This window comes from Paraphaeosphaeria sporulosa (assembly GCF_001642045.1).
Source record: "Paraphaeosphaeria sporulosa strain AP3s5-JAC2a unplaced genomic scaffold CC84scaffold_1, whole genome shotgun sequence".
Classification (NCBI taxonomy): Eukaryota; Fungi; Ascomycota; class Dothideomycetes; order Pleosporales; family Didymosphaeriaceae; genus Paraphaeosphaeria; species Paraphaeosphaeria sporulosa.
Genome location: NW_017253360.1, coordinates 4,344,774 through 4,367,402, shown reverse-complemented (window position 1 = coordinate 4,367,402; position 22,629 = coordinate 4,344,774). Strand labels below are relative to the sequence as shown.

Genomic DNA, 22,629 nt, shown 5'->3' with positions numbered 1-22,629 from the left:
AACGATTGCCATTACGGTTGATCTCGTGCCCAAACTAAAGTAACGCCATGATCAATTTAGCAATCCATCCTTCATCAGCACATGCATGCATACGGGTAGCACATCAACGTACCCCCTCCCAGGCCACATGGAGCTCCTACGCCTGCACCGCCATCAAATCCCCAATATCCTGCACGAAGAAACTCATGAAGAAACAGGTAATCCCAAACGCCAGCGAAACCCAATACGGCCACCTATACGCCAGCGCAAATGCCTCTTGTGCACTCGCAATAATAGGACCGTAGCTGTCCCTATCCAGCACCAGTGGATTGCTCTCAATAACCTCCTTCAGCTCCCTCAGTCGCGCATTTCCCACCAGTTCCACCATCTCCGCGATGAGGAGCTGGCCGGCGGGCGTGGTGTAGTTCACCATGCCATTTGCAATGATGGTATTGGTGGCGACAATCTCTGTCGCATACTCCGTGAACTTGTGGAAGAAGAGATTGGAGTACACGGCGAAAGCTATCGCGCCACCGATGTACCGGATGCTGAGGGTGATGGCGGTGATGGTGGCGATGAGCTCGCTGGGGCATGCGATCTGCGCGATGATGGAGGAGGGGATGATGACGCCGCCAACGCCGAGCGAGGCGAGCGTCAGAACGGCGTAGACGGTTTGCAGGTTGTGTGGGGAGGCGATAGAGAGCGCGCCAGTGCCGGCGGTCATCAGGCCGGTGAAGATGATCAGCAAGGGCCGCACGCGGCCTCGTGTGACGGGGATGAGGAGGAGGCAGATTGCGGCGCCTCCGATTATGCCGAAGCCGATGGGGAGGGAGCGGATGCCGATGCCGAGGGGATCATCACCTACACTGTGCGTCGGTGAAGGTTTGTTTGAGAAGGGGATGGAGCCTACCGTAGACGTTGTATACTTCTGTGGGCCAGAACAGTAAGAGGACGAAGTAGCTGCCGCCGCTGAGCCAGGTGATGAGCAAGATGACGGTCATTGTTCGCTTTGCTTTCTTGAATAGGGCTCGTGGGACCATTGGGTACGGTGCGCGAAATTCCCAGACGAAGAAGGCGATGATCAAGATGAGACCGAGTACCAAGGGCGCGACGTTGTGTGCACTACCCCAGGGATACTAACAGCGTTAAGACTCGATCATATGACCAACTACGAGAGGCACTCACTTGGGTAGCACCCCACTGCAACCCCATCATGAAGAGCGTAATACCTGCTGTGCTGAGTATACCACCGATATAATCAACCTGACGCAGGACATCCCTCGCAGTATATTCGGCGGTGAGGCGTGGTGGATCATGATAGCAGAAAACGCACAACAGCAGTCCAATGAAGTTCCTACATGAGAGTTACGACTCAAGCATCCCAATGGGTTACGCGGGACTTACCACACGCCTACGAATATGCCGTTGTAGCGCCAGTTGCTCGACTCCGCAATCATCTGGGCGTACAATACTGATGGGCAAAACGGGAGAATGGTGAGCACAACGAGGCCGACGTACTTCCCACGATCCTTTACTGGAACGACTTCGGCGGTGCCTGTATTGTCAATATACAGCACGAGGTAGTTCGGCAGTGACATGTACCTGCCAAGGCGATGAGCTCGTTCAGCCCAGCCCCGATACCCGAGAACATGCTACCAGCTGTGCATCATCAGTGACTCTACCAGTGGTTCATACACTTCACCTACCAATAGCGATGTTCATGGTCTTAGCCGTTGCCGTGATGATAGGACCGAGAATTAGACATGCCTGCCCGCCAATGGCAACATTTTGGCGTCCATAGAGATCGGAGAGCGCACCGACAAACGGGCAAAGCGCTGCGTTTGGGATGAGATATCCAATGACGAACCACACCCATCGGTCGACGCCGCCAATGTCCTGGTAGATCAAAGGCAGGACCGAGCCGAAGAGGTAGAGGGGAATCTGCGAACCGATCCATAGGAACGACATGCATACCAGAGTCATGAAAAGCTTGCCATTGAACTGGTGACTTGTCAGTAAGTATTTGATAATTAATCGTTCGGATGCAGTGGATGTTCACCTTCTCATACACGATAGGTCCTTTGGTGACAGGAGCGCCTGTGCTGTTCCCAGGCGTCTTTTCAGCATCGCTCGGCGTGGTAGGAGAAGCTAAAGTCTCCATGTGTACGACTTCGTCGTGTGCCTTCTCAACATCGCGCGGACGTCGCTCTGCCTTGGCTGTTGCGTGCATCTTATTGATTGTGTATAGCTGAGAGAACATGAGGCGTTGTCTGTAGGCTGAAACCAGAAGGGCAGGGCTATCCTCCTTGTACGGATTCAGTTATCGAGCAAGTGTTGCTTGCATCTTCCGTCTCAGTTGCTCTTAACTTGTCCTCGCCGAGAGCTCGAGAAGGATGAATCGCACTCAGGCGATCGCACAGCCGCGGCAACATCGCGAGGCGCTCGTACTGCGCGCGGGGTCATCAAACTCGATTGACAGGGATGGATAGTTTAGCACTCTGTGCGACCAAAGAGAGTGGCAAGAAAGCTCTTGGTATACATTGTTGGTCGCTTGTACGCTTCCGTGGGATGATGCGGGGTCCCCGCATTTGCTGGGAGGGACGTCGAGATGCTCGACTTGGAGCACCGAATGTGTTCAAGATCGGGGCAAATCCCCGCATATTGACGCCTGCTAGGAAGTGCAATGTTATCATACCATGATGGTCAGCACAATGGTCCAAAAGCGCCCAGCCATAACATCTTTCTGGCATCGGTCGAGTGTGCTTTGCACTGGATGAGGTGCCTACATGTGAGGATTGTTTGCGGTCTCACATATCGGACGGACGACGCAAGGAGCAGTTCTAAATCTTATAACGTAGTTATAACTTCATGACTAGGTCACCACGGTGGCTGCACCTCATCCAGAAGACGGATGCTGTTGTGTTTCGACTGTCTCCGCAGGACAAGTCTTCACACCTCAGTCTAGGCTTGTCGCCCTGCCCAGCACGCTATCAAGAGTGGGAGTATTGAATCTAGATTCGACGAGTGCCCTGTAGAGGATCAGACTTGGCGCGCATAGAGGTCCCTCGGACCAAGCCTTTTCCGCGTTACTATCGAGCTAGAGCTCTGAGATGTACACTTTGAGAGCGTGTCTGACAATACAGCTCTCCTGTCTCCAAACTCTTCGTACGGCGTCGTGTCAATCTCCAAGGAACAAGGTCCTGCTCGGTCTGTTGTCTGGCTTCATCTCTTTCTACTTAGCATGCGACTGGGGCCAGACTGGAGGATGATGGATCAGTGTCCATGGAAGCCCACAGCCTGTGTTTCCAACGCTGACTGTTGGATCGATGTGTGTCCAAGCTGGGATCGGACCAGCAGGACAGATCACTGGCTATTACCGACTCTCAAACGTGTGGTTGAGTTTCGCCATGGTCGCGAAGCTGGCGAAAGGCTATTGCGCGCGTGCAGCGTTGAGAGCGGCGGTGCGTGCATCGAGACTTGTTGTGCACGTGCTGATCGACATGATGGTCAACATGCCTTGATGTCTGTTGATGAAAGGGCAACACGCTGGACATGGGACTTCCAGAATCCCAATTGCACACTGGTTGGTAGGTGTCGTCGCTCAGGAAGATGCGCATTGCATCCCCAGCGCCCAGCGAGCTGGAGTGAATGCTAGCGTGGGCAGCTGCAGGTTCCACCAATGGCGCTTGTGGGCAGGGACACTCAAAACCTGAATCAGCGCAACGCTAGGAGGCACCCGGGGAGACTTGCCAGCGCGGCGGCGCAGGCCGGACAGCGCGTGCTGAGGCCACGGAGGGCAATGGCGGAGGGCAACGGCAGGCCGCTGCGACGACAGGCAGCGTTGGCCGGGGCGCGGCGCGCGGCTGGGTGCCTGTGATTCTTGGGAGTGTGGAGAGGCGGTCCTGCATGATTGCGGAGAACAAGGCCTGGACGGGAGCCGGCTAGTCACGCCGCTGCTAGGGCTGGCCTGGGCGTCCGCCGCCTGTGCACGACGCTCCTCCCGGCGCTTTCATCCAACGTCGCCCGTCTCGCTCGCCGCCAGACTATCCTTCGCCTGCTTGCCCGATTGCGAGGCAACTGCGCAGAGCCGCCGTCCGCATTCTTTTGCTGCGTCTCCGTAGCACGCAGCGCCCGCTTGCCCGTCCACCACGCCTTCGCTACTTGGCGGCCCTTTCGTCGTTCGCTCCGGGCCCCGGCCATGGCCTCTCCCTCCGACGCCCCTTCACCTGCACGCCCGTCCTCACGGCCGGCGAGCGGACACGGTGCACCGTCCACCGACCCTGTAGAGATGCACACACTCGCCACGTCGGCCCTGGAGCCCGCAACAGCAGCAGAAGCGGCAGACAGCACTGCGCACACGACCGAGGCGGCTCCTGCGCCGTCGCCAGATGCACCAATACCCCATACACAAGAGGCGCTGCCGCAAGAGAGCATAGAACCCGCGCCTGCACCGAAGCCCGCTCCGCCCGTCGATCTAAGCCGCAGCGAGACCGAAGCAATTGGCCCCTCGACCGACACCCCGGCCGCGAATCCAGACAGCTCCAATGGCCCTGTCGTTGTCATCATGCTCCTGCTTACAACGGGTGCACGGCACCCCTACAAGATTGACGAGAGATATCTCAAGAAGCGCAATGTCACCGTCGATGATATGGACCCGTACAACATAAGCGTCTACACGCTCAAAGAGTTGATATGGCGCGACTGGCGAGAAGGTCAGTACTATCGTCCGTAGGCACTTTGTCACGCGATGCTGCTACCATGGCATGTTTAGCGTGGTGCTGTGAATTCCTTTGCCACGGATGCGGGTTGGCTGACCGCCTCAACAGAATGGGAGCCGCGACCCACCTCGCCCAGCTCGATACGATTGATACACTTTGGCCGCATGCTAGACGATAAATCGCCATTAAAAGGTAAGCACCACATCTCGCACTCCCCGCATCATGTCTTGGCGTGGCTTGCGTAGCTGCTGGGCATGACCACAATTGGCTGCGACGCCGCTTCGCTTTCTGCCCCTACAAATGCTACATTCGCTAACTTCGAGAAGAGTGCCGGTTCCAGACTGAGACTCCCAACGTTGTGCACATGACCGTCAAGCCGCAGGAGATTGTTGATGAGGAGGACGCAAAGACCGGCAAAGGCGGCAAAACAAGAGATTCAGATGAGGAGACCCATGCAGGCTGTCGCTGCGTCATCCTCTGAGTTTACTCCGGTCCCATTGTACTGACGCAACGATCACGACAGGCTGCCTCCTTAAGCCATTCACAAAACCTTGCATCCTTCGCTTACCCGACATCGAGGAGCGTCTAATCTCGAATACGAACGACAGTTGACGACGGCCGACACACTATTGCCAGCACTTTTTCTGGAGAACGTCCTGTTGTTCCAGCTCTCAAGACAGCATGATTCCGATCATTCTCACCCGCCCGACATCTGGCGACTACAAGTCACTAAATACAGCTTAAGCGTAGTTTTTCTTTTGGCACGGATGTCGCCTCTTGCCCTGTTGTCATTCATATTGTGCATAGGATTTTTGGGTATGGAGGCTTGTTCTTGCTAAATTCAGCCACGGTAGCGTCTATTGTAGAGGTGCTTGATTCTACATTGCGCGCATGAGCCGTGAGCTATTATTCTTGTACAAGTAGCGTTACACTTGGCAATAGCCGCTGCTCTGCCCTACCTGAAATCTGGGGTAAATAGATATCTTATCTGCTCATCATGAGCTCAATTCCTAGATCTTCCACTTGCGTGCACCCACTATGCACCAAGTTCCATCCTTTGCTATGCAATGGATGCATAGCTTTTCTTCTGAGCAACGAGCCTTCCTGCATAGCATCCCTTGGATCTACCATGCAAGCGAAAGTCACTTTGACCTAGGGTGCTCAACGATCCGAAGTAGTGCACTGATCATGCCAAGATGGGTAGATCGACACCCCTGCCACTCTTCTGCGTCATCGCTTAAGCTCGGCTGCCACCACTTCGCATCAAGCTCAACAGCACCACGAGCTACTGAACCACTTACTGTTGCGATATAGCTGTTCAACGGCAGCTACAGAAGGTCAGGATGGTGCTACAAGATATTGGGACACCCGAGGACAGCTTCAGCGACAACCCGTACCCCTCCGACAACGATGCCTACACATCCACCGCCCCGGCCGGCCAACGATACGATGCCAGCATCCTACCCCAACCGCTACCTTTCATCGGGCCGCTCTTGGGCTTCTCCAGCGGCACCGTACGGTTCAAGACGGAATCGACCCTCAAATACGCCGAGATGAAGCTCCACCGCCCCTTGACAGCCGAGGAAGCGCAAACTCTTGCTGGCCACCTATACCAGCTTGAGCAGACCAAGTCATACTTCACCGCCGCCGGCGCTGGCGCAGGCGTTTATAGATGGTACAAAACTTGGGAATTGTGCCGATATCCGCTGTATAAGCCAAAGCCCGAGGACATAAATCCGAACAAGTTTCTTTTCGTCAAGGGCCCAATGGCCCAGTATGCGCGACACAGCTGGAGACTTTTCTGCTATGTTTTTGTTGCAGGCGAGCTGGGAAAACTTGTCGGGCAGATCTTAGCGCAACCTGTTGCCGCGCAAGCCTCCGCGAACGACCCGAAGCTGGTGCAGTTTGCAGCGGACCTCAAGAACTCCATCTCGTCGGATACTGCACGTATGAACAACAGGACCGCACGGTCGAGCGCCGACGAAAGGAGGGCAGCGTGGGAGGCTGCGGCCAAGTCTAGAGCGGGCGGGGACGCAAACACCGAGTCACGGTCGAGCGTTCAGAAACCCACATACGGCGATGATGACATGTCTCCTACCGCAGGAAACGAGCCGTGGCCCTCGTCACCAGACAACTCCTGGGGCGACTCGAGCTTCTCGTCGGAATCAGCGCCTACAACGCAGTCGCGACAGCAACCTTACAGTCAGCAACCGAGGAGACCATCACACCGGGACGAAGACGACACCTCACCGACAGGAGGAATGTTTCAGGATGAAGTGCAGAGCCAGTCGAAGTCCGGGGAGTCTGCGTGGGACCGCCTGCGCCGGGGAGGTGTGCCGACACCGCAAGGTCCGCCACCATCTATGAGCAGGCGGCAGCCGCCGCACCAGGAGCAAAGAGAGGGTTCTACTCTAGGCGATAGCTTCACGTTCGTGGACTCCGATGATGATCGAAGAAGAGAAAGAGAGAGAGCAAAGAAGGAATTTGATGCGAGGATCGACCAAGAAAGGCAGGGCAAGGACTTCAACGAAAACAGAAGGTGGTAGTAGCAGTTGTTGGTTAAGGATGGTATGGCCCTGGCGTGGTGTGGGATCTCCGAGAATTGTGCGCCGAGTACGGCGGTGAATGGTAGTACGTGGATCGAAGAGGTTCGAATTCTTGCATGCTTTGTAACAGCTAGGTATGTACAATACGAAGTCCAGTATTCCTACTGTTCTTTCCTCCTCTATTGTGATCTTGGGACATGATTGAGCAAGCTCCGGCCTTGTACATACATGTTATATACTGCCACGACCCATCGCGCCCTGCTATCTCAACTATACTTTATTACCGAATCATCCAAGCGATGCAAATTCTATCGCGCTGACTGATGTCGCCCAAAGCCTTGAGCTCTTGAAATACACCGGCTGGCGCGAGCCGCAACCTTAGATATCCACTCGCTCTCACAGGCTGAGTCCACCCACGGTGCCGCTGCCCGCCACCCACACGACACGAGCGAGCGCGCCAACACGCGACGACCACGAGGGTCGAACCACGGTTCTGTGATGACCTTCGGTGATAGGTTTTCCGCACCATTCAGGGCAAGCGCTTTCCATATCCACCCCAGCATGACTGCGAAATCCTGGACAGAGCCAAATGTGAAACCAGCTACCATGTTTGCGAAGCGCAAGCCTACCGACACTACAGCACATGTACGCCCTGCAAAGAGAAAATCTGTCGTGGCCGATTCAGTTGCGGATGACGCTAGTGGGCGAGGTACGTGGGCCGCTCGTTCCCAGCAATCACTTTCACCTTGATCGCGGTTCACTCCAGCTCAGCAATTATAAACTGCGTCTTCTGCTCCCGCCCCTCTCTTACTCGAACACCACACTCGTCCCGCCCCTCGCGCCGCAACCTGCTTGCGACGTGATTGCTGACAACCACAAAGCAGGTGCCATGAGCGACAATCCTATGGCCGAAGGTGACAAGCCCACAGTCATCGACTTGAAGATGGACGAGGAAATGTCCGACCTCCCGACTGCTGGGGCTGAGAAATCCTCAGACTCGGGACACTCTCCTGCTGGCTCGGCTCGGCAACCTTCGCTCGACACGCGAATTGACGGCACCCAACCTTCACTCATGCCTCGAGACTCTCAGTCACCGTTCGCGAGTGAGAGTCGTATTCTGGACAGCGAAGCTCAGATCTCGCCTGCGGCACAGCCAGACGTATCCTCGACCAATACGTGGCGTGGTGACATGGTGACCGTAGCAACTTCACTGAACCAACTGACGGGCAACATACCACACTCCTCTACTTCACCACCTCGTCCTTCAGCTGGTCCGTTAGTACCTCGTCCCCAACTAGTTGGCCCTTATGGTACAGGATTAGCGGGTCTGTCACAATCATTCGGATTCCAGGCTCAATTTCTAGATTTCGTCGATTCATCGGGACACGGACTCTTTGGCCGACCAGAAGCTCAGGCCCATGTGGCAGCTGAGAGACAGCTGATCTTGCAGGCCTTCCAAGAGCCGCCATCAACGCCCTCCGGTCGCCATTCACAGCAGCAGCGCGGATCTGTTACAACGCCGAACATAAGTCCGCCTCCGATGCACCGTTCGCGAAACAAGCAATGCTGCTCGTCTCCTGCCCTGTCCTTGGCCCAGCGCGGAGGGCTGGTCTATTGCCAGAACTGTCATTGTGCCACAAAAGAAGACACCGAAATTAGTGATGCATCTTTTAGCACTTCTTCTAGCTCTTCTTCTTCGGAAACCCTAGTTCAATGCTGTTTCAACCCGAACCCTTTCGATATCAGCGAGGAGGATGATATCACTGGCCCCAATATTGTGTGTCTCAATTGCCACACGCCGCACGATGCAGCGGATATCTTCGCACCAAATACACAGTCTAAAGCTGCCAAATATTTGGTGTCAGAGTCCTCCAGCTCGGTTTTCTTGCGCGGACGGGCCGTGTCGTTGGATCGGTCTACCGCTATCGAAGACAAAGGCGAAGACGACATCAAGCACCTTGGCTCTATGAATGTGAAGGAAGATCTAGATCCGAACCGCATCCGCATGGTAAAATACATAAAAAGTGAACCAGGCGAGATACCGAGGCCATACAAGCCAGTACCAACAGTATACCGCCAGTCATTTGGCGAGGCTCTGTTCAGTCAGTGTTACGACGCAGAAAAGAGCTTTTGTCCTGCCCCTTTTTTCCAAAAGTTCATGGAACTTCCGCGGGAACTACGCGAGCGGGTCTACGGATTCGCGTTGAAGAGCGACAAACCTATCGCCCCTCATCTTTGCGATGCAGGCCGGCCAGCTTCTGAAGGCAAGGCTGATTACGGAAAGGCTATCCGGTTCCACGACGAGAACCAGACCGCTCACAATGCTACCTGCAAGCTTCTCACAATAACGCGCGTCTCGAAGCAGGTCCGCGAGGAGAGTCTGCCCATCTTCTACGGCGTAAACACCTTCCAAGCTAATGGAGATACGCCGACCTACTTCTTCCGTCTCCAACAGCTGGGTCGTTTCCATATGATCCGCCACGTTGACTTCTGGGTCCGGTTCTGGAAGAACGATCAATACCCGCAAAAGCATATGAGGATGCTTTTGCAGAATATCGAGGAACAGAAAGCCTTCGAGATAAACCACCGACAAGCGAGACAGAATGAGCGCTCCAACAAGGCCAAAGCAGCAACTCCGGCCAAGATCACAGCCGCCAAAGGTCGGCTCTCCAAGGTCCCGAATGTCTCAGAGGATACCAAGTTCTACACCGACGATGTTGATGTCCTGAAGAGCCACCCGCTACACCTGATGGGCGGGCTTGAAGCACACTTCTCGTCCTCATTCCTCGTCCTTCGTATGCTGAGTGCTCAGTTCCAAGATAGCGAATACAACCGCCAGCTCGTCATCCACGTGCCCACCACAACGCTCTTCGAGCAGTACAATAGCTTGAAGTACTTTCCCTCGGTGTGCGAGGGTCTCGGCATCCAGCTGAAGCTCATCTCAGGACGCCACGTCGAATTTTATGGCTCCTCGTTCCGCTTGAGCTGGGCCCAGAAGTACCAGAAGAAGGACTTCACGGCCTCGACGACGGCAAAGGATTGGGATGAGGCGGAGGCGCTGACTCAGCGTGTGCAAGCCCTGTATCCAAACATTGAGGAGTTGAAGAGGCCTGCAAAGTGGACGTACATGCGTCGCCTTTGCAAGCAGAACGAGATCGAGTGGTTCAGTATCAAGACTGCTGGTGGTGGCATCCGCTAGTGCGGAATGCGATGACGCGCGACCGACATCGGGTGGTGTATGAGTTACTGTGCAGCATCAAAGTGTCTCAGTTGAAGGGAATGCATTAATAGCTGTGCTGCGAAGCTTGCATGTGTCTGGGCTGAGCTTTGCCAGTTGCTTGTCTTTTGTTCGGACTATGCAAGCATGCTATCACAAATCGGAAGGAGCTACGGTATGAGGAGTGGTGCACGGTGGAGGCGCTTCAACAAAATGCTCGAGCTTGTATATACTTACCACAATGTCATCAACTGGCATATTATGACGCATATGTGCGCGGATTTCGTACGGGGCTCGCTCATCGAAGCGGTTCTTGAGACCACACCAGCTATCACACATGACCAAAAAATCTATTGACACATCCTGCTCTTTCCCCTCTCGCGTGCATGCTTTTGAACCTCAAGCCATGTCAAAAATCGAGTGCGGCTTCCTTCCCTTCGCTCTACGTCTACCTAATCCTTGCATAACAGTCAACGTCGTATGACCTCGCGCCCTTGCATGCCGCAACCTCACCTCTGCCGTTATCCTTCAAATACATTTACGCGCCAGCAACCATATCACTCTACAGACAGAAATTGCCACCATCCGAGCAGACAACCAATCATGAACCTCTTCCTATGCCTCTCCTGTGTCCTCGTCCTGCTTACCCTCTCCGCGCTCGCAACCCCCACCTTCCCAGCCTGCGGCACCATAACAACCCTCCAAAACAGGACCTACACCCTTCGAAACGCAGGCCGCACCTCCTGCCAGCCGCTCACAGTTCACGGTCGCCAGATCGATCCTAAGACCTGGAACATCGTTGAATTCTGCGCTTGTCGTTTGTACACGTGAGTACCGTGCCTTCATTTTTGAGGGTGATTCTGTGGAAGATGGGAGTCTGAGATGTACTGACGCTCGGTAGTGGCAGCGAGATGGCGAGGCCGTGCAGTGCGGCGTATTTGTGGAAGGAGGTGGAGGGTCCGAGTCTGGGGCAGTTTGAAGGGCCGAGGGTTGTTGATTACGAGTGCTGGAACAGGGAGATTTGGGAGTGAGTGTTATCAGTGTCTGGGATATATCGTGGTTACGTGGTCAAGGTGTTGCTGATACAATTTGGATGTAGGTTGCTGCATTATTCGTGATAGGCGAGAGCACAGCATCTGCTTAATTTTTGTTATTATCTTTAACTTATCGTATTGTCGTTTCTCTACTAGAACTGCTTGGTTATATTACTAGGATAGTTTAGACAAAGGTAGTTAAGATGATAATACTCCTAGAGCTATAATTTATACATAACTCGGCCTAATTGCCCTAATGCTCTCTTAGCTTAACAGGCGCCTACAGGCACCCACGCGAGTGACCTCCCGTTTGTTCTTCAACGGCTCTAGGATCCACACATGGTGGTTACGTAGGGAGGCTATTTTCCCAGTTGGGCACGAACAGTATCTGGGATAAGATGTGATTCATCTTTTTGAGCGCGACCTTTTCACAAACTGCAGGCGTCGAACATTGATTTACGGAGCCTGGAGCGTTCCGCCAAGGAGCTTTCTCGAAGAGGTCCTTTTCGATAAAACTATATGTCCCATATCGCCAGTATCCCATCATCAATTCCACCCTCTAGATACATTGCACCTAAATCAAGAGTTATCTAAGAAAAGTTTTCTTAAACTTAAGATTTTTTTTACTGGGAGCTCGGAATCTTGAATGTCGAACCGCACTAGCACAATAAAAATCTTCTCAAAATCGACCATAAAGTCCGGGGCAATTGCCAGGTCCTTCGCCTTTTTCAGGTCTATGTCGTCCTTCTCTTTACCCCTGTCGTCCAGGGATTAGCGCCGAAGGTCTGAAGCACGTGAAGTGGGACACAACACGCTCACCGGCATTGGAATTTCTCACCTATTTGAGCCAGCAAGCAGCACCACAGGCTTATGCGAGTCCTGCTGTGTCTATATTGCACTTTTATGGAATATATTTCCATGGAGGCAGTGCTGCTGGGTAGGAAAACTCTGTTGGATGCTCCCAGGACCTCGCGTCGTATTGCTCTAGTGACCATCGGGCTTCAGCAGAAGTGGATCTTCCCCGGCTAGACTCACTCCCGGAGGCAAGGAAGTCCGCGGAAGACCAGATCTGGGCCCGTGGGAAGACCTGGGATACTTTGCATCATCTATACTGCACTACAAAGACCTTGTGTCGGAACTGCAGTCTTGGATACAAGAACTCGCCAGTCAAACTTCGACGGTCGCACCTTGGTACAGGGCAATTGCGGTGCGCTTGCACTTTCCAATTTTCCGAGGCGCATTGCCACCATGCGTTCTCGAAGAGCTTCTGGTTGCCATCGTGGGTTACGAAAGCGATGCTTTGGAGCGTCACCATCGCGGAGATACTGAGCATCTCGGACAGGCAGCCAGAGGTCGGCGCGTTGACGAATCGTATCTCGCGAGGATGTCTAGATTCAACTCTGGGATTTGATTGTAGATAATAAGTTGAACTTTTGTCCTGCTAGTGACCGTCGCGCCTGCCCAAGGTGAACGTCGGCCACGCTTATGTACACTAGTGTATAGCGACTTCTCTTATATAAACAATCGCTTCAACGGATCATTCTCTCACTCGAGAACACTGAGCGCTCGGGAATCCAAAAACGCGAACAACACCCATCCCTGTTCGTTACAGCCGGCAACAACACAATATGCGCTTCTTCACATTTCTCCCGGCGCTTGCTCCACTGTGCGGGCTTGCTGCTTCCGCGGCGGTATCTGCGGCAGGTAGCGGTGTCCAGAAGTTGTTCGAGCGCAGCCAGCTTGCTCTCCAGGCCCCAAAGCTTCACCGCGCGCCCGAAGGCCATATCCAGCGGAAGCGTGACGCTGAGCAGATGTTCACCTTTGGTGGATACGCATCGAATCTGACGGGCGACGGCAACTATCTGAAGTTGGAGGAACCCATCGAGGCCAACGGCCATCCGCACCCGTGGTGCCAGGGCTTTGAGGGATCCAACGGGTACACCGAGGGACAGGAGCCCACCATCCATTACGTGCACATGGACAAGGCAAAGAATGAGTCCGATCCTCCTGGCATTCCTCAGTACATCTGCTGGTTCTACAAGTAAGTTTGGACCCATCAACCAATTAAGTTTGGGGTACTAATGATCTCAGTGACTTTGACTGTGACCCAACTAAGGGGGCCGTAGGGTCATTCAAATTTACGCACACACACTTGACCGACTTGGATAAGAAGGATAAGAACGGTGATGATTCTAATACGAATCGTGACTTCCCGCTCATGTCAGGCGGAGCTAATCGCTTTGAGTGGATCAAGGCATACGGCTGCATGTTCTACGTTGACAACCCCTCCGCCAATGAAGACTCCGGCAATGATGTTGGCCAAGCTGGAATTGCGCAAGACGGTACTACTGGGACTGAGCTTTCTGCTGCAGAGCTGGAAGCTGGTCAAATGATAAGTGCGTACATCCAGATTGACGAGCAACGACAGATCTAACACCCATGTAGGGGCATTGGCAAAGTGAGTCGTTTCTTGCGACGGGACTGAGTAATCGTGCCTCGCACGAAGGCACATCACGATCTTTTTTTCTTTTTCACCGGTAATTGAGGAGCTTGATCTCGAGACAGAATTGTGGTTGAAGTCCAGCCCCAGCTCTCGCTGCATAATATCAAGGAACTAAGCCCTGAACATGAGCTTCCCGCTTTTCCATCATTCCATCGATGCCGCTCTCCCCAGAACGCCTTCAAGCGTTCATCTGGTCTCACATATCCTCCCGCCTCACCTTATCACCGTAGACCTTACAGCTACGCCACCAACGCCCTCACCTCAACCACCATTTCAGCCAACGGAATCAATCCCCTCGCCACATGCTTCCCATACCACCTCCTCCACCTCTCCCTTCCCACTCTTATCCCCCCAATCTGCCTTCCTCCTCTCCATCCTCTTTGCACTGCCTCAATCTTCCCCATGCCTCGCTGTTGATCACGTGGGTATTCGATCCAGGGTCGAGGATCCATCGATCAGCCAGCTCGTCAGTCGCGCCCTCAGCCATCACCTGTAGAGTCCTGCACGGCTGTTGATCGTCGTCTAATACTGCATTGGCATGTGCCGCCTCGTCCTTGTGCGCCTTGTGCGCCACTGCGGTCGAGGTCGGGTTTGATGGCGGCTTGCCATCGTCGAGGTTGACAGACACCGTCACCCCGTTCTTCTCTCGCCATCTAGCGAGGGCTTGATCGATAGACTTATTGAGTCTAGGATCTTTCTTGCGAGCAGTTTTAACTTTCTCGACAAGGGACGGTTTCGGCGTAAAGCCTCTAGGGCGCCTAGGGTGATCCGGGTTGATCACCCAGTAGTCTACCCACCTGTGCTTAAGGCCACAAGCACAGCATAGCGTCTCCTTCTTTTATGCGCTCTCGGTGGGTTGGTTGGTAGTAGCCTCAGCTGGAGCAGCAACCTCGAGTTCTGAGGCCATAGCGGAGAGACCTGTCGAGATCGGCTTGTTGCGTCGTAGGTATGTGGTGAACTCAGACACGTAGGTCTCTACTGATTGTACTTCCTCTAGGTTCGACTCTTTCTTATAGATCTCACGCAGGCAGGCGGTTGCCTATTCAGGGTCGATCACTTTGCAGGCGACTAGGAAGTCCTCTTGAGCTCTCGTACCCGTCTTCTCAAGCAGCCTGAGCTCTTCGCACTGGTTGGTCACATCCACCTAGCTGCTTAGCCAATCTCCTACCTTCCTGCCGCGCGCTGGCGTCTGTAGAGCAGTATATCTGCCTATCAACTCTCGCCGGCGGGTCGCGTCAGTAGGTGCGAGGTGCTGCTTGAGGGTAACAAGCCTCTGGTAGGGCGTTGACTTGCTCCAGAGCAGATAGAGGTGGCGCTTCGCCACGGTCTTACCAATCTCTGAGTTGAAGTCTGCTAGTGCCCTACACTTCTTGCTCCACACGGTGTAGCGCTCTCGATAGCGCTTATAGTCCCATTTAAACCACTCTTGGTCAGCCATGCTGAGGCTGCCAAGGTTCTCAGCACCTTCCTTATAGTCAGCGAGCTGAGGCTCTACTGGCTCCGTGAGCTTAGGTAGCTCGTCGGCGGCTGTATCAGGGTTGACGTATTGCCAGAGGCCGTTCCTCTGGGCGGCGTCCTGTCGGATGAACAGCCAATTGTGCCAGTCGCTTGGCTTATCGAGGACGATGGTAACGCACGCCATCGCTGGATCAGACTCGGTAGCCATTGCTCGGTGTTGAGAGAAGAAATAGGGACAACTGATAGTTGGAGTGTTCTTAAGGTTGAATACAGTCAATTGTAAGCCAGGCTTATAACTGTAGCGGTAGCAGGAAGCTATGAAGGATTGTATTAATTCCTATGAGAGCTGATACATGAGATGGTTTTTATGCTCAAGCTTATCGGCCCGAGAGGCTTGTACGCCTCAGCAGCTGGTGTGCACCCTATCAACCTCAAACAGCTTCAGTTCCGTCACATGTTCTCCGACTCTACACTAGCCCTTTCTAAGAGGGATGGGGCAGATGCCGTGCATGGGCGAGCTGAATATCGGTATGATTCCTGTCCACCTGTCCATTTAGTGCAATGCGTTCTAGACACTGATGACGGGGAAAGTTGTTCGCGGAGTTTTGAATGTTGTCCGATATTAAAAGTAATCTACATGCGGTCTATAATGGTAGTTTTACAAATGAGGATGGCTATATGTTCGCGCTCATACTTGCACTCTCACCACGAATGCCTCTAGGCCTTCGCCTTTCCTGCCTCTTCTCCACCTTTATGTGCTTACTCCTCCTGAGCATCCGGTTGTGCCTTCTTGACACTATTCCACTCCAACGAACCAACACCGAGCATGACAAAACACGCGAGAATCAAGCCGACCTGAAACACCGTCCTCAGCGCCTCGTTGTAGCTTGTCAGCGCTTGTGCTTGATATTCTGCGGGCAATGCATCTAGGAAATTTGTTGCGCCACCAGAGGTAATAAGCGCGCGGTCGAACCCTGGGATCCCAGATAACTTCTTCAACAGCTGGTTAGCAAGCACATTCTCGCCCACCGACACGAATAAAGAGGCTCCAAGCAGCTGGCCAAACAAGATCAAGGCCAGGCCCATAGGTACGTCTGTCTTCGGTAATACTGTCTGCGCGGCCAGCATCGGCGTTTGGAAACAGTACCCGGTACCGAGCCCAAACAACGCCTGATACCCAATCCACTTCCCCGCGCCCGAGTCGATTTGGAGTGTGGTAAGCAAGCCTGCGCCGATTGACATCATGCAGGCTCCTAGTATCGCCAGAGGTGTGTAGTAGCCGATCTTCTGATTGATGATACCACCGGACATTGCACCGATGATCGTGGAGAGCATGAGGGGGAGGATGTGGGTGCCTGAGGAGATGGCGGAGACGTGCTTGATGGACTGAAACCAAAGGGGGAGATAGTAGACTGGCGGACAAGTCAGTGACAAGAAACGTGGTCTAGAATGCGAAGCAGGTAACATTAGTTCCCTGCTTACTGAAGATGTATTGCGATGCGCCGATGCAGATCGCAGCCCATAAGCCGGAGACCAGACTGCGGTACTTGAACAGTCGCAGTGGCGTCGTCGCTGTCTTTGGGAGATAGATCTGTACAGTGACGAAACCAAGTAGAAGTACGCCTTGAAGGATGAGGAGGACAATGATGCGGCTACTGTTCCACTGGAGAGTGTCAGTCGAGTCAACGCAGACGGGTCAGTGCGATACGTACAGTATAGGTCTGCCCACCCCACTGGAGCGCCAGAAGCAGGCACACAATACCCGGGAGAAGAAACATGGAACCGGGAAAATCGACTTGAGCCAGCTTTTGCGTGGTTGGGAGCTTGGTTTGCTCGTTGTCGGGTACTTTAAGGAAGAGGAGAATTGCGGCGATGGATAGACCTCCAACAGGGAGGTTTATGTAAAAACACCTATCTTGGTAAATGTTTGTTCGAGCAGTGCTGCAGGACGTCTTTGGTGGTCATACCATCTCCAAGTGACATGCGATGTGAAAGCGCCACCGATCAATGGACCAGCGACGGTGGCAACACCCATAATAGCACTCATCATGCCTTGCAGCGCGGGTCGCTTGGCTAATGGGACAGTATAGACTATACACACAATCTAGGCGCTCACGTTAGCAGTCGAGCAGGCCCATTGAGAGGGCCAGGATAAGGAAAATATGTGTTTGAGCAATCTATCTCAAGCAAAGAACGGTAAGTACACTCAGAAAGGTTAAGGACTTATATTTCTAGCCATTATGCCTGCGGCTCCAACACCTGCAATCGCGCGGCCGACGATGAAAGTGATCGAGTTTGGCGCCGCACCGCAAATGGCAGAAGCCGTTTCAAATAGGATAACGCTCGCGATGAGCACAACTTTGGTAGGGAAGAAGGCATACAGTTTGCCAAAAAGGAGCTGAAAACAGCAGTTGGTCATATTGTAGGCACTGCCATACCAACCTACGTCGGACAAGGCGTTGAAATCATTACTGATGCTGGGAATCGCCTGGGAAGCAAAGTCAGCATTCAAATAGATCAGAGCCGTATTACTCACTGTTGATACGATAGTCCTGTCCAGGCCGACGAGGAATACGCACAAGAACACTGAGGCCAAAAGCAGTGTTGTTCTAAGGTTGAAGGTCGGTGCATCATCCTTTCGAGGCTGTGAATCGATGCTCAAATTTTTGATCTCCTGATCAATAGATTGGCGTACAGCTAATTGATTTGAATTTGTCATACTGGAGATTTGGGTCGAGTATCGTGTGTGCTCTGGACCTGAGGTAAATTCTAAAGAGCGAAGACTCTGGCATGAAGTGGAATGCCATTGTGGCGGCTTTGCGAATTTAAAAACGGATGCACCGAACTTCCAGAGGCTCGCGGACGTTATGGAGGTTACAGGCTTGAGGAGTCGAGGAGGAGAAGGATGGCGGAGGATAGGTAGGCACTAAGCCAAAAAGGGCGTTGAACGCGGAACTTACGTCTCATAACTTCCGAACAAGCTCCGCGCTGCCTCGACACCTGCTCATTGCCGTTTCTGAATTCTAGCACTTTACTTCAAATTTCACAAGAAGCTGGGCACGCTTCAAGGACTAGATCCCTAAGCGAATCTACATCTGCGCTGGTATTGATTACGACAGCTATGACCACACAAGAACACGCGAAATACGCGTGTGATTGTTGTCGTTCTCGGAAGTTGGCTTGCACAAGAGAGATTCCGGAGTGTTCGCGTTGTAAAGATCAAGAAATCGCGTGCGTCTACTCGCGCTCCGGTGTACTTCGACGCAGCAGAAAGCGTAAAGCCAGCCCGACGACTACGAAGGAACGCTTCAGTGCGAACGCTCGCAGTGGCCCTTACCAAAGAACGACATCGCCTGCTCGTCCTGACCAGGTGCGTGAGCTCACGATTGACAAGAGCCAATCCCATTGAAACCTACAATCACCATCGCGACGCGTCACAACTGACACTTGAGCTTAGGCCACGGTAACCGAAAGGTTGCAAAAGCTGGTCGGCAAAGAGCATATTTCACTCCGTGACCTTGCAAAGCTAATGAGCGAATATCACACAGTTTGGCAAGGTCAGCGCTCCATTACATTGTCAAACGTGAGCCAACCCTGTTGCAGATCCCAGCATTTTTGACGACCTGGCTAAAAATGCACGATCCCATTATTTTTCCTTTGGTAAGGAACAGCATCGAGTCTGGGTTGACGGTAAGCTTCGCATGCTTTGTGAAGATGCTTATTGACGTGTAATTAGAGATGTGTACCGCCGTTCGTCAAAGCCAGTTCGCCATCAGCTCCGTTCCTCCGGATGTGCTAGATGATTTTATCGCGTCAAAACCGGAACAAATTCGCGAGCGAGCATGGCTGGTGATGTTCTATAGCATCGCGCTGAGCAACCTTGATGGGAGCGAGTCATCAGCTTGCACTGCGCGGTTGAGGAGCAATCTCTGGCTGGCTTTCAACGATGTTAGGTTTCTTCTTGAGCCTAGTTTTCTGAACATCCACGCCCTAGTTACAATGACGTTGCACGCCGAGAAATATCTGGCGCCGTACGCTTGCTGGGCATTGATAAGTAAGGCATGTACGATGCTCATAGCGTTAGGCATAGGTGAGCTGATCAGAACTTATTTCGACATATGCGTGAACTAATCGGGAAATACACAGGCACACATGCTCACATCGACTCTACTACGAGGAAGCAGCGCGATGCTTTATTCTGGCGCTTGAACTCCTTGGATAAAGCCTTATCACTGATCCTAAGCCGGTCTCCAATATTTCAACGCGATCTGATGAACGCAGTGCCACTTCCAACAATGGAAGAGCTATTGTCCACTCGAAATCGTTTAGATGGTATGCCAATACTATTTGAAGCGCATTTCGACCATCAGATGAATTTGCTATCGCGCGTACAGGCCGAAGTATGGCATTGCTTACCGGGTCAAGAAACACAAAATGTAGATAAAGTTCGCAAAGACTTAGAATCGTGGTACACTGAGGCAACAAAGGTATGGCTTCTTCCTCTCAGTTTATCATGCCACTAACGATCTGGACAGATTCTCGAAGCGTCTGCGCTAGTAGAGATGCCTCTTCTAAGTACCCGTGGTCAGTTGTCCGTCGATCTTCGCTTGCAAATATTGCTTCTTAATTATTATTACCTTGATGTATTACTCATGGTTGCCTCGAAAGATCTCAGATCACAATGCGTCGTCCCGGCGCAGAAGCTGCTAGACCTACTTCCTCATCTCGGGGAGCTTCTATCGTACGATACAAAAGAAACGCATACTTGCATGCTATGGGAATGGCTGCATTACCCCATGATGGCTTTTGGGACTCTTTGGGGTCAGGTCCTATCGAAGGGCGTAAGTAGTCACGAACAGAGTGAACGCATTCTCAAAGTAAGTAGATCTACAATGCGGCTTTTATAACGCCTGAGGCCATCACGAGGTATCGTGCCAGCTGATCAGGACACGTTGTCTAGCTGTTCTAGCGCAATCGGATTGTTGTGCCCTGAAGACAATTCCCGATGCTCATCATTGATAGAAACTGCATAATGTACCGAAGTACCTGGAGCGTCTCGAGTCGCGACACATCATCATTGGCGGAAAGCTCAAGGGCATCACAGAAAGGATCATTCACCACGTGAGCGCCATTTATGACGCGAGTTCTCCAACACAGCAACGCGTAGCTGCAAAAGATGATACGGCCGACTCCGCAACAAATCAGTCACGTACGTATCCTTCGAGCACTATCGATCCTTTCGACATGCCAAGCACATCAACAGATGCGACGTTCAATGCTCCAGTGGAGGATTTGATGCCTTTACCAGACGACTTCTTCTTGGATCCCTCGTTCGATTGGTTTTCCTGGGAAGATCAGGTCAGTCTTTGAAGCTCAAAGAACTGCCAATGACAAGTTAGATTTCACAGAAGAGCCAAGCTCGGGCATGGAAGTGTGATTTTCTGGGCTTCAGGGCATCTCGCAATCTATAGTTCGCCAAATCACATAGCCTTCCACAGCAGTGCATATTGCCCGCAAAGCACCGCGAAAGACAGCTGATGCAGTTAACATTACGCAGACCTTCGCAATCAAAAACACGATAGGCAATGGCGATTTGACGCCTGGCGGCTTGTGCACAACAAGCCCGGGATACGTGGCATGAAAAAAGCCCATGGTGCCAAAGGTGCTGCTGTGCGTAAAAAGTGAGACGCCGAATTAAAAGGAAAACTTGTGCACAGATTCAAATCGCGCTGTATGCGTCCATGCGATAGTTTTGCAGGGATGTGTTGTCCTACCCAAAGGGCCGGGCCAGAACCGGGTGGCTGCCCTGCCAGGCCACTGTGAGTTGGCGATATGAAGGGAATGATACAGTAACGAGGAACTAGTGGGCAAAGTGGCAAATTAACAATCTACTGTTATTTTCGATGCGATTTTCAACACAAGTTCCCTCTAGGGATTCGCTAGTCTTAGTTAGATACGATATACTGCTGGAACAAAGAAAGCGGAGACTGCTGGTATGGAGGCCGGAATTTCAAATTGACATTTCCATCGTCGTGCCTGCTTCTCTAGAGCGCTCAGCTGACAGACAGGATGCCGATATCAGGATGACAGTATCACTGGGTTTCCGAGCTCGCCCCTCAGCGACACCAGAAGCTTCTGAGCTATCTAGTCGGTGAGAGAAGTCAATGGAACCCTTGATACAGTCTGACAACGAGTCGCAGGCTGGATGTTTGCTATTGGATGGCAGTGTGCCATGGCAGCCACAGCGCTCGCGACGACTCAACAACTGCATGGTCTCATAGCTCTAAATGTGCCAGGATACTCTTTCAAGCCATGGCATAGCACGCTGTTTTACATCGCTGGTACGTCCTTTTCATTCTTGTGAAACATACTTTCCGCCCGAAAACTACCCGTCATCGAAGGGATCGGAATGATCTTATACATCTCTGGATTCTTGGCCTTTATCATTGTCTTGTGGGTCGTGGCTCTATATACAAATATAAAGGATGTCTGGATAAAGTTCGAAGATAATAGTGGCTGGGGGAATGCTGGTCTGAGTACCCTGGTTGGTGTCCTTGGGCCACTTTTTACTTTGGCCGGCTCCGACTCTTCTTGCCACATATCCGAGGAGACCGTCGATGCAGCATGGGTATTGCCACGCGCTATGGTGGCAACTGGTGTACTCAACTAAACTATCGATTTCATCATGACATTCACTGTCACGTCGTCGTTGCGAAACGACGTCACTGAATTATCACAACGACGTGGTCCAGGTACGTCCAGACTACGGTGTTCCTGTCAATGCTGTTCTAGCGATCTTGGCCATTACTACCCTTCTTTCACTCAACATCCTCGGCTCGTCGATAGCGTTCAACATCATAACTTCTCTGGGCCTGCTCGGACTCGTCATATCTTACCTCATTATAGTATCCTGTATCCTAGCCAATCGGCTCCAGGCTCCTCACGACCTCGTTCGAGCTCGATTCAGCCTGCGCCGAGCGGGAAACCTCATCAACGTGTTCGCCCTGTGCTTTCTGTCCCTCTTGTCTGTGTTCATATGCTTTCCTGCTTTGCCAAACCCAACCGCAGAGAGCATGAATTGGGGCTGTGTGATGTTTAGCAGCCTGGTGGTTGTTGCATTGGGATGGTACTGGGTGGCCGGAAGGCACACATTTGGGCCTGTAGCGACGGTGAA

General features: G+C 52.7%; 9 protein-coding genes across 9 annotated transcripts; 6 read left to right on the top strand and 3 right to left on the bottom strand.

Annotated features, from left to right (window-relative positions):
- Nucleotides 1-41: 41 nt before the first annotated feature.
- CC84DRAFT_1135747 (MFS general substrate transporter) lies at nt 42-2,209 on the bottom strand (the record flags this gene model as incomplete). The annotated part of the gene is made up of 7 exons (XM_018176072.1): nt 42-840; nt 890-1,115; nt 1,165-1,333; nt 1,384-1,534; nt 1,582-1,638; nt 1,686-1,980; nt 2,039-2,209. 7 exons carry the CDS (start codon nt 2,207-2,209, stop codon nt 137-139), a joined length of 1,773 nt encoding a protein of 590 aa, XP_018043138.1. The 3' UTR covers nt 42-136.
- Nucleotides 2,210-3,912: 1,703 nt separating this feature from the next.
- CC84DRAFT_1192836 (ubiquitin-like protein) lies at nt 3,913-5,669 on the top strand. Its single transcript, XM_018181263.1, has 3 exons — nt 3,913-4,691; nt 4,806-4,889; nt 5,024-5,669. The coding sequence occupies exons 1-3, from the start codon at nt 4,178-4,180 to the stop codon at nt 5,176-5,178; spliced, it is 753 nt and encodes a 250-aa protein (XP_018043137.1). The 5' UTR covers nt 3,913-4,177; the 3' UTR covers nt 5,179-5,669.
- A 282-nt stretch (nt 5,670-5,951) lies between these two features.
- On the top strand, nt 5,952-7,514 carry CC84DRAFT_1160026 (uncharacterized protein). Its single transcript, XM_018177384.1, has one exon. It carries the CDS (start codon nt 6,041-6,043, stop codon nt 7,241-7,243), a length of 1,203 nt encoding a protein of 400 aa, XP_018043136.1. The 5' UTR covers nt 5,952-6,040; the 3' UTR covers nt 7,244-7,514.
- A 227-nt stretch (nt 7,515-7,741) lies between these two features.
- CC84DRAFT_1201680 (uncharacterized protein) lies at nt 7,742-10,442 on the top strand (the record flags this gene model as incomplete). The annotated part of the gene is made up of 2 exons (XM_018181735.1): nt 7,742-7,952; nt 8,128-10,442. The coding sequence occupies 2 exons, from the start codon at nt 7,742-7,744 to the stop codon at nt 10,440-10,442; spliced, it is 2,526 nt and encodes an 841-aa protein (XP_018043135.1).
- Nucleotides 10,443-11,063: 621 nt separating this feature from the next.
- CC84DRAFT_1171438 (uncharacterized protein) lies at nt 11,064-11,796 on the top strand (the record flags this gene model as incomplete). The annotated part of the gene is made up of 3 exons (XM_018179912.1): nt 11,064-11,287; nt 11,362-11,487; nt 11,763-11,796. The coding sequence occupies 3 exons, from the start codon at nt 11,064-11,066 to the stop codon at nt 11,794-11,796; spliced, it is 384 nt and encodes a 127-aa protein (XP_018043134.1).
- Nucleotides 11,797-13,122: 1,326 nt separating this feature from the next.
- On the top strand, nt 13,123-13,956 carry CC84DRAFT_1212271 (uncharacterized protein; the record flags this gene model as incomplete). The annotated part of the gene is made up of 3 exons (XM_018182438.1): nt 13,123-13,535; nt 13,586-13,890; nt 13,940-13,956. 3 exons carry the CDS (start codon nt 13,123-13,125, stop codon nt 13,954-13,956), a joined length of 735 nt encoding a protein of 244 aa, XP_018043133.1.
- A 384-nt stretch (nt 13,957-14,340) lies between these two features.
- CC84DRAFT_1227363 (uncharacterized protein) lies at nt 14,341-15,639 on the bottom strand (the record flags this gene model as incomplete). The annotated part of the gene is made up of 5 exons (XM_018183610.1): nt 14,341-14,487; nt 14,527-14,826; nt 14,887-15,015; nt 15,055-15,123; nt 15,166-15,639. The coding sequence occupies 5 exons, from the start codon at nt 15,637-15,639 to the stop codon at nt 14,341-14,343; spliced, it is 1,119 nt and encodes a 372-aa protein (XP_018043132.1).
- A 575-nt stretch (nt 15,640-16,214) lies between these two features.
- Nucleotides 16,215-18,208, bottom strand: CC84DRAFT_1254954 (putative MFS aflatoxin efflux pump; the record flags this gene model as incomplete). The annotated part of the gene is made up of 6 exons (XM_018184498.1): nt 17,992-18,208; nt 17,713-17,943; nt 17,423-17,559; nt 17,168-17,366; nt 16,938-17,118; nt 16,215-16,867 (listed from the first exon to the last, which is right to left on the bottom strand). Exons 1-6 carry the CDS (start codon nt 18,172-18,174, stop codon nt 16,215-16,217), a joined length of 1,584 nt encoding a protein of 527 aa, XP_018043131.1. The 5' UTR covers nt 18,175-18,208.
- An 844-nt stretch (nt 18,209-19,052) lies between these two features.
- Nucleotides 19,053-20,864, top strand: CC84DRAFT_158508 (uncharacterized protein). The gene is made up of 5 exons (XM_018185418.1): nt 19,053-19,145; nt 19,192-19,545; nt 19,602-19,942; nt 19,991-20,332; nt 20,478-20,864. The coding sequence occupies exons 2-5, from the start codon at nt 19,194-19,196 to the stop codon at nt 20,823-20,825; spliced, it is 1,383 nt and encodes a 460-aa protein (XP_018043130.1). The 5' UTR covers nt 19,053-19,145; nt 19,192-19,193; the 3' UTR covers nt 20,826-20,864.
- Nucleotides 20,865-22,629: the final 1,765 nt, after the last annotated feature.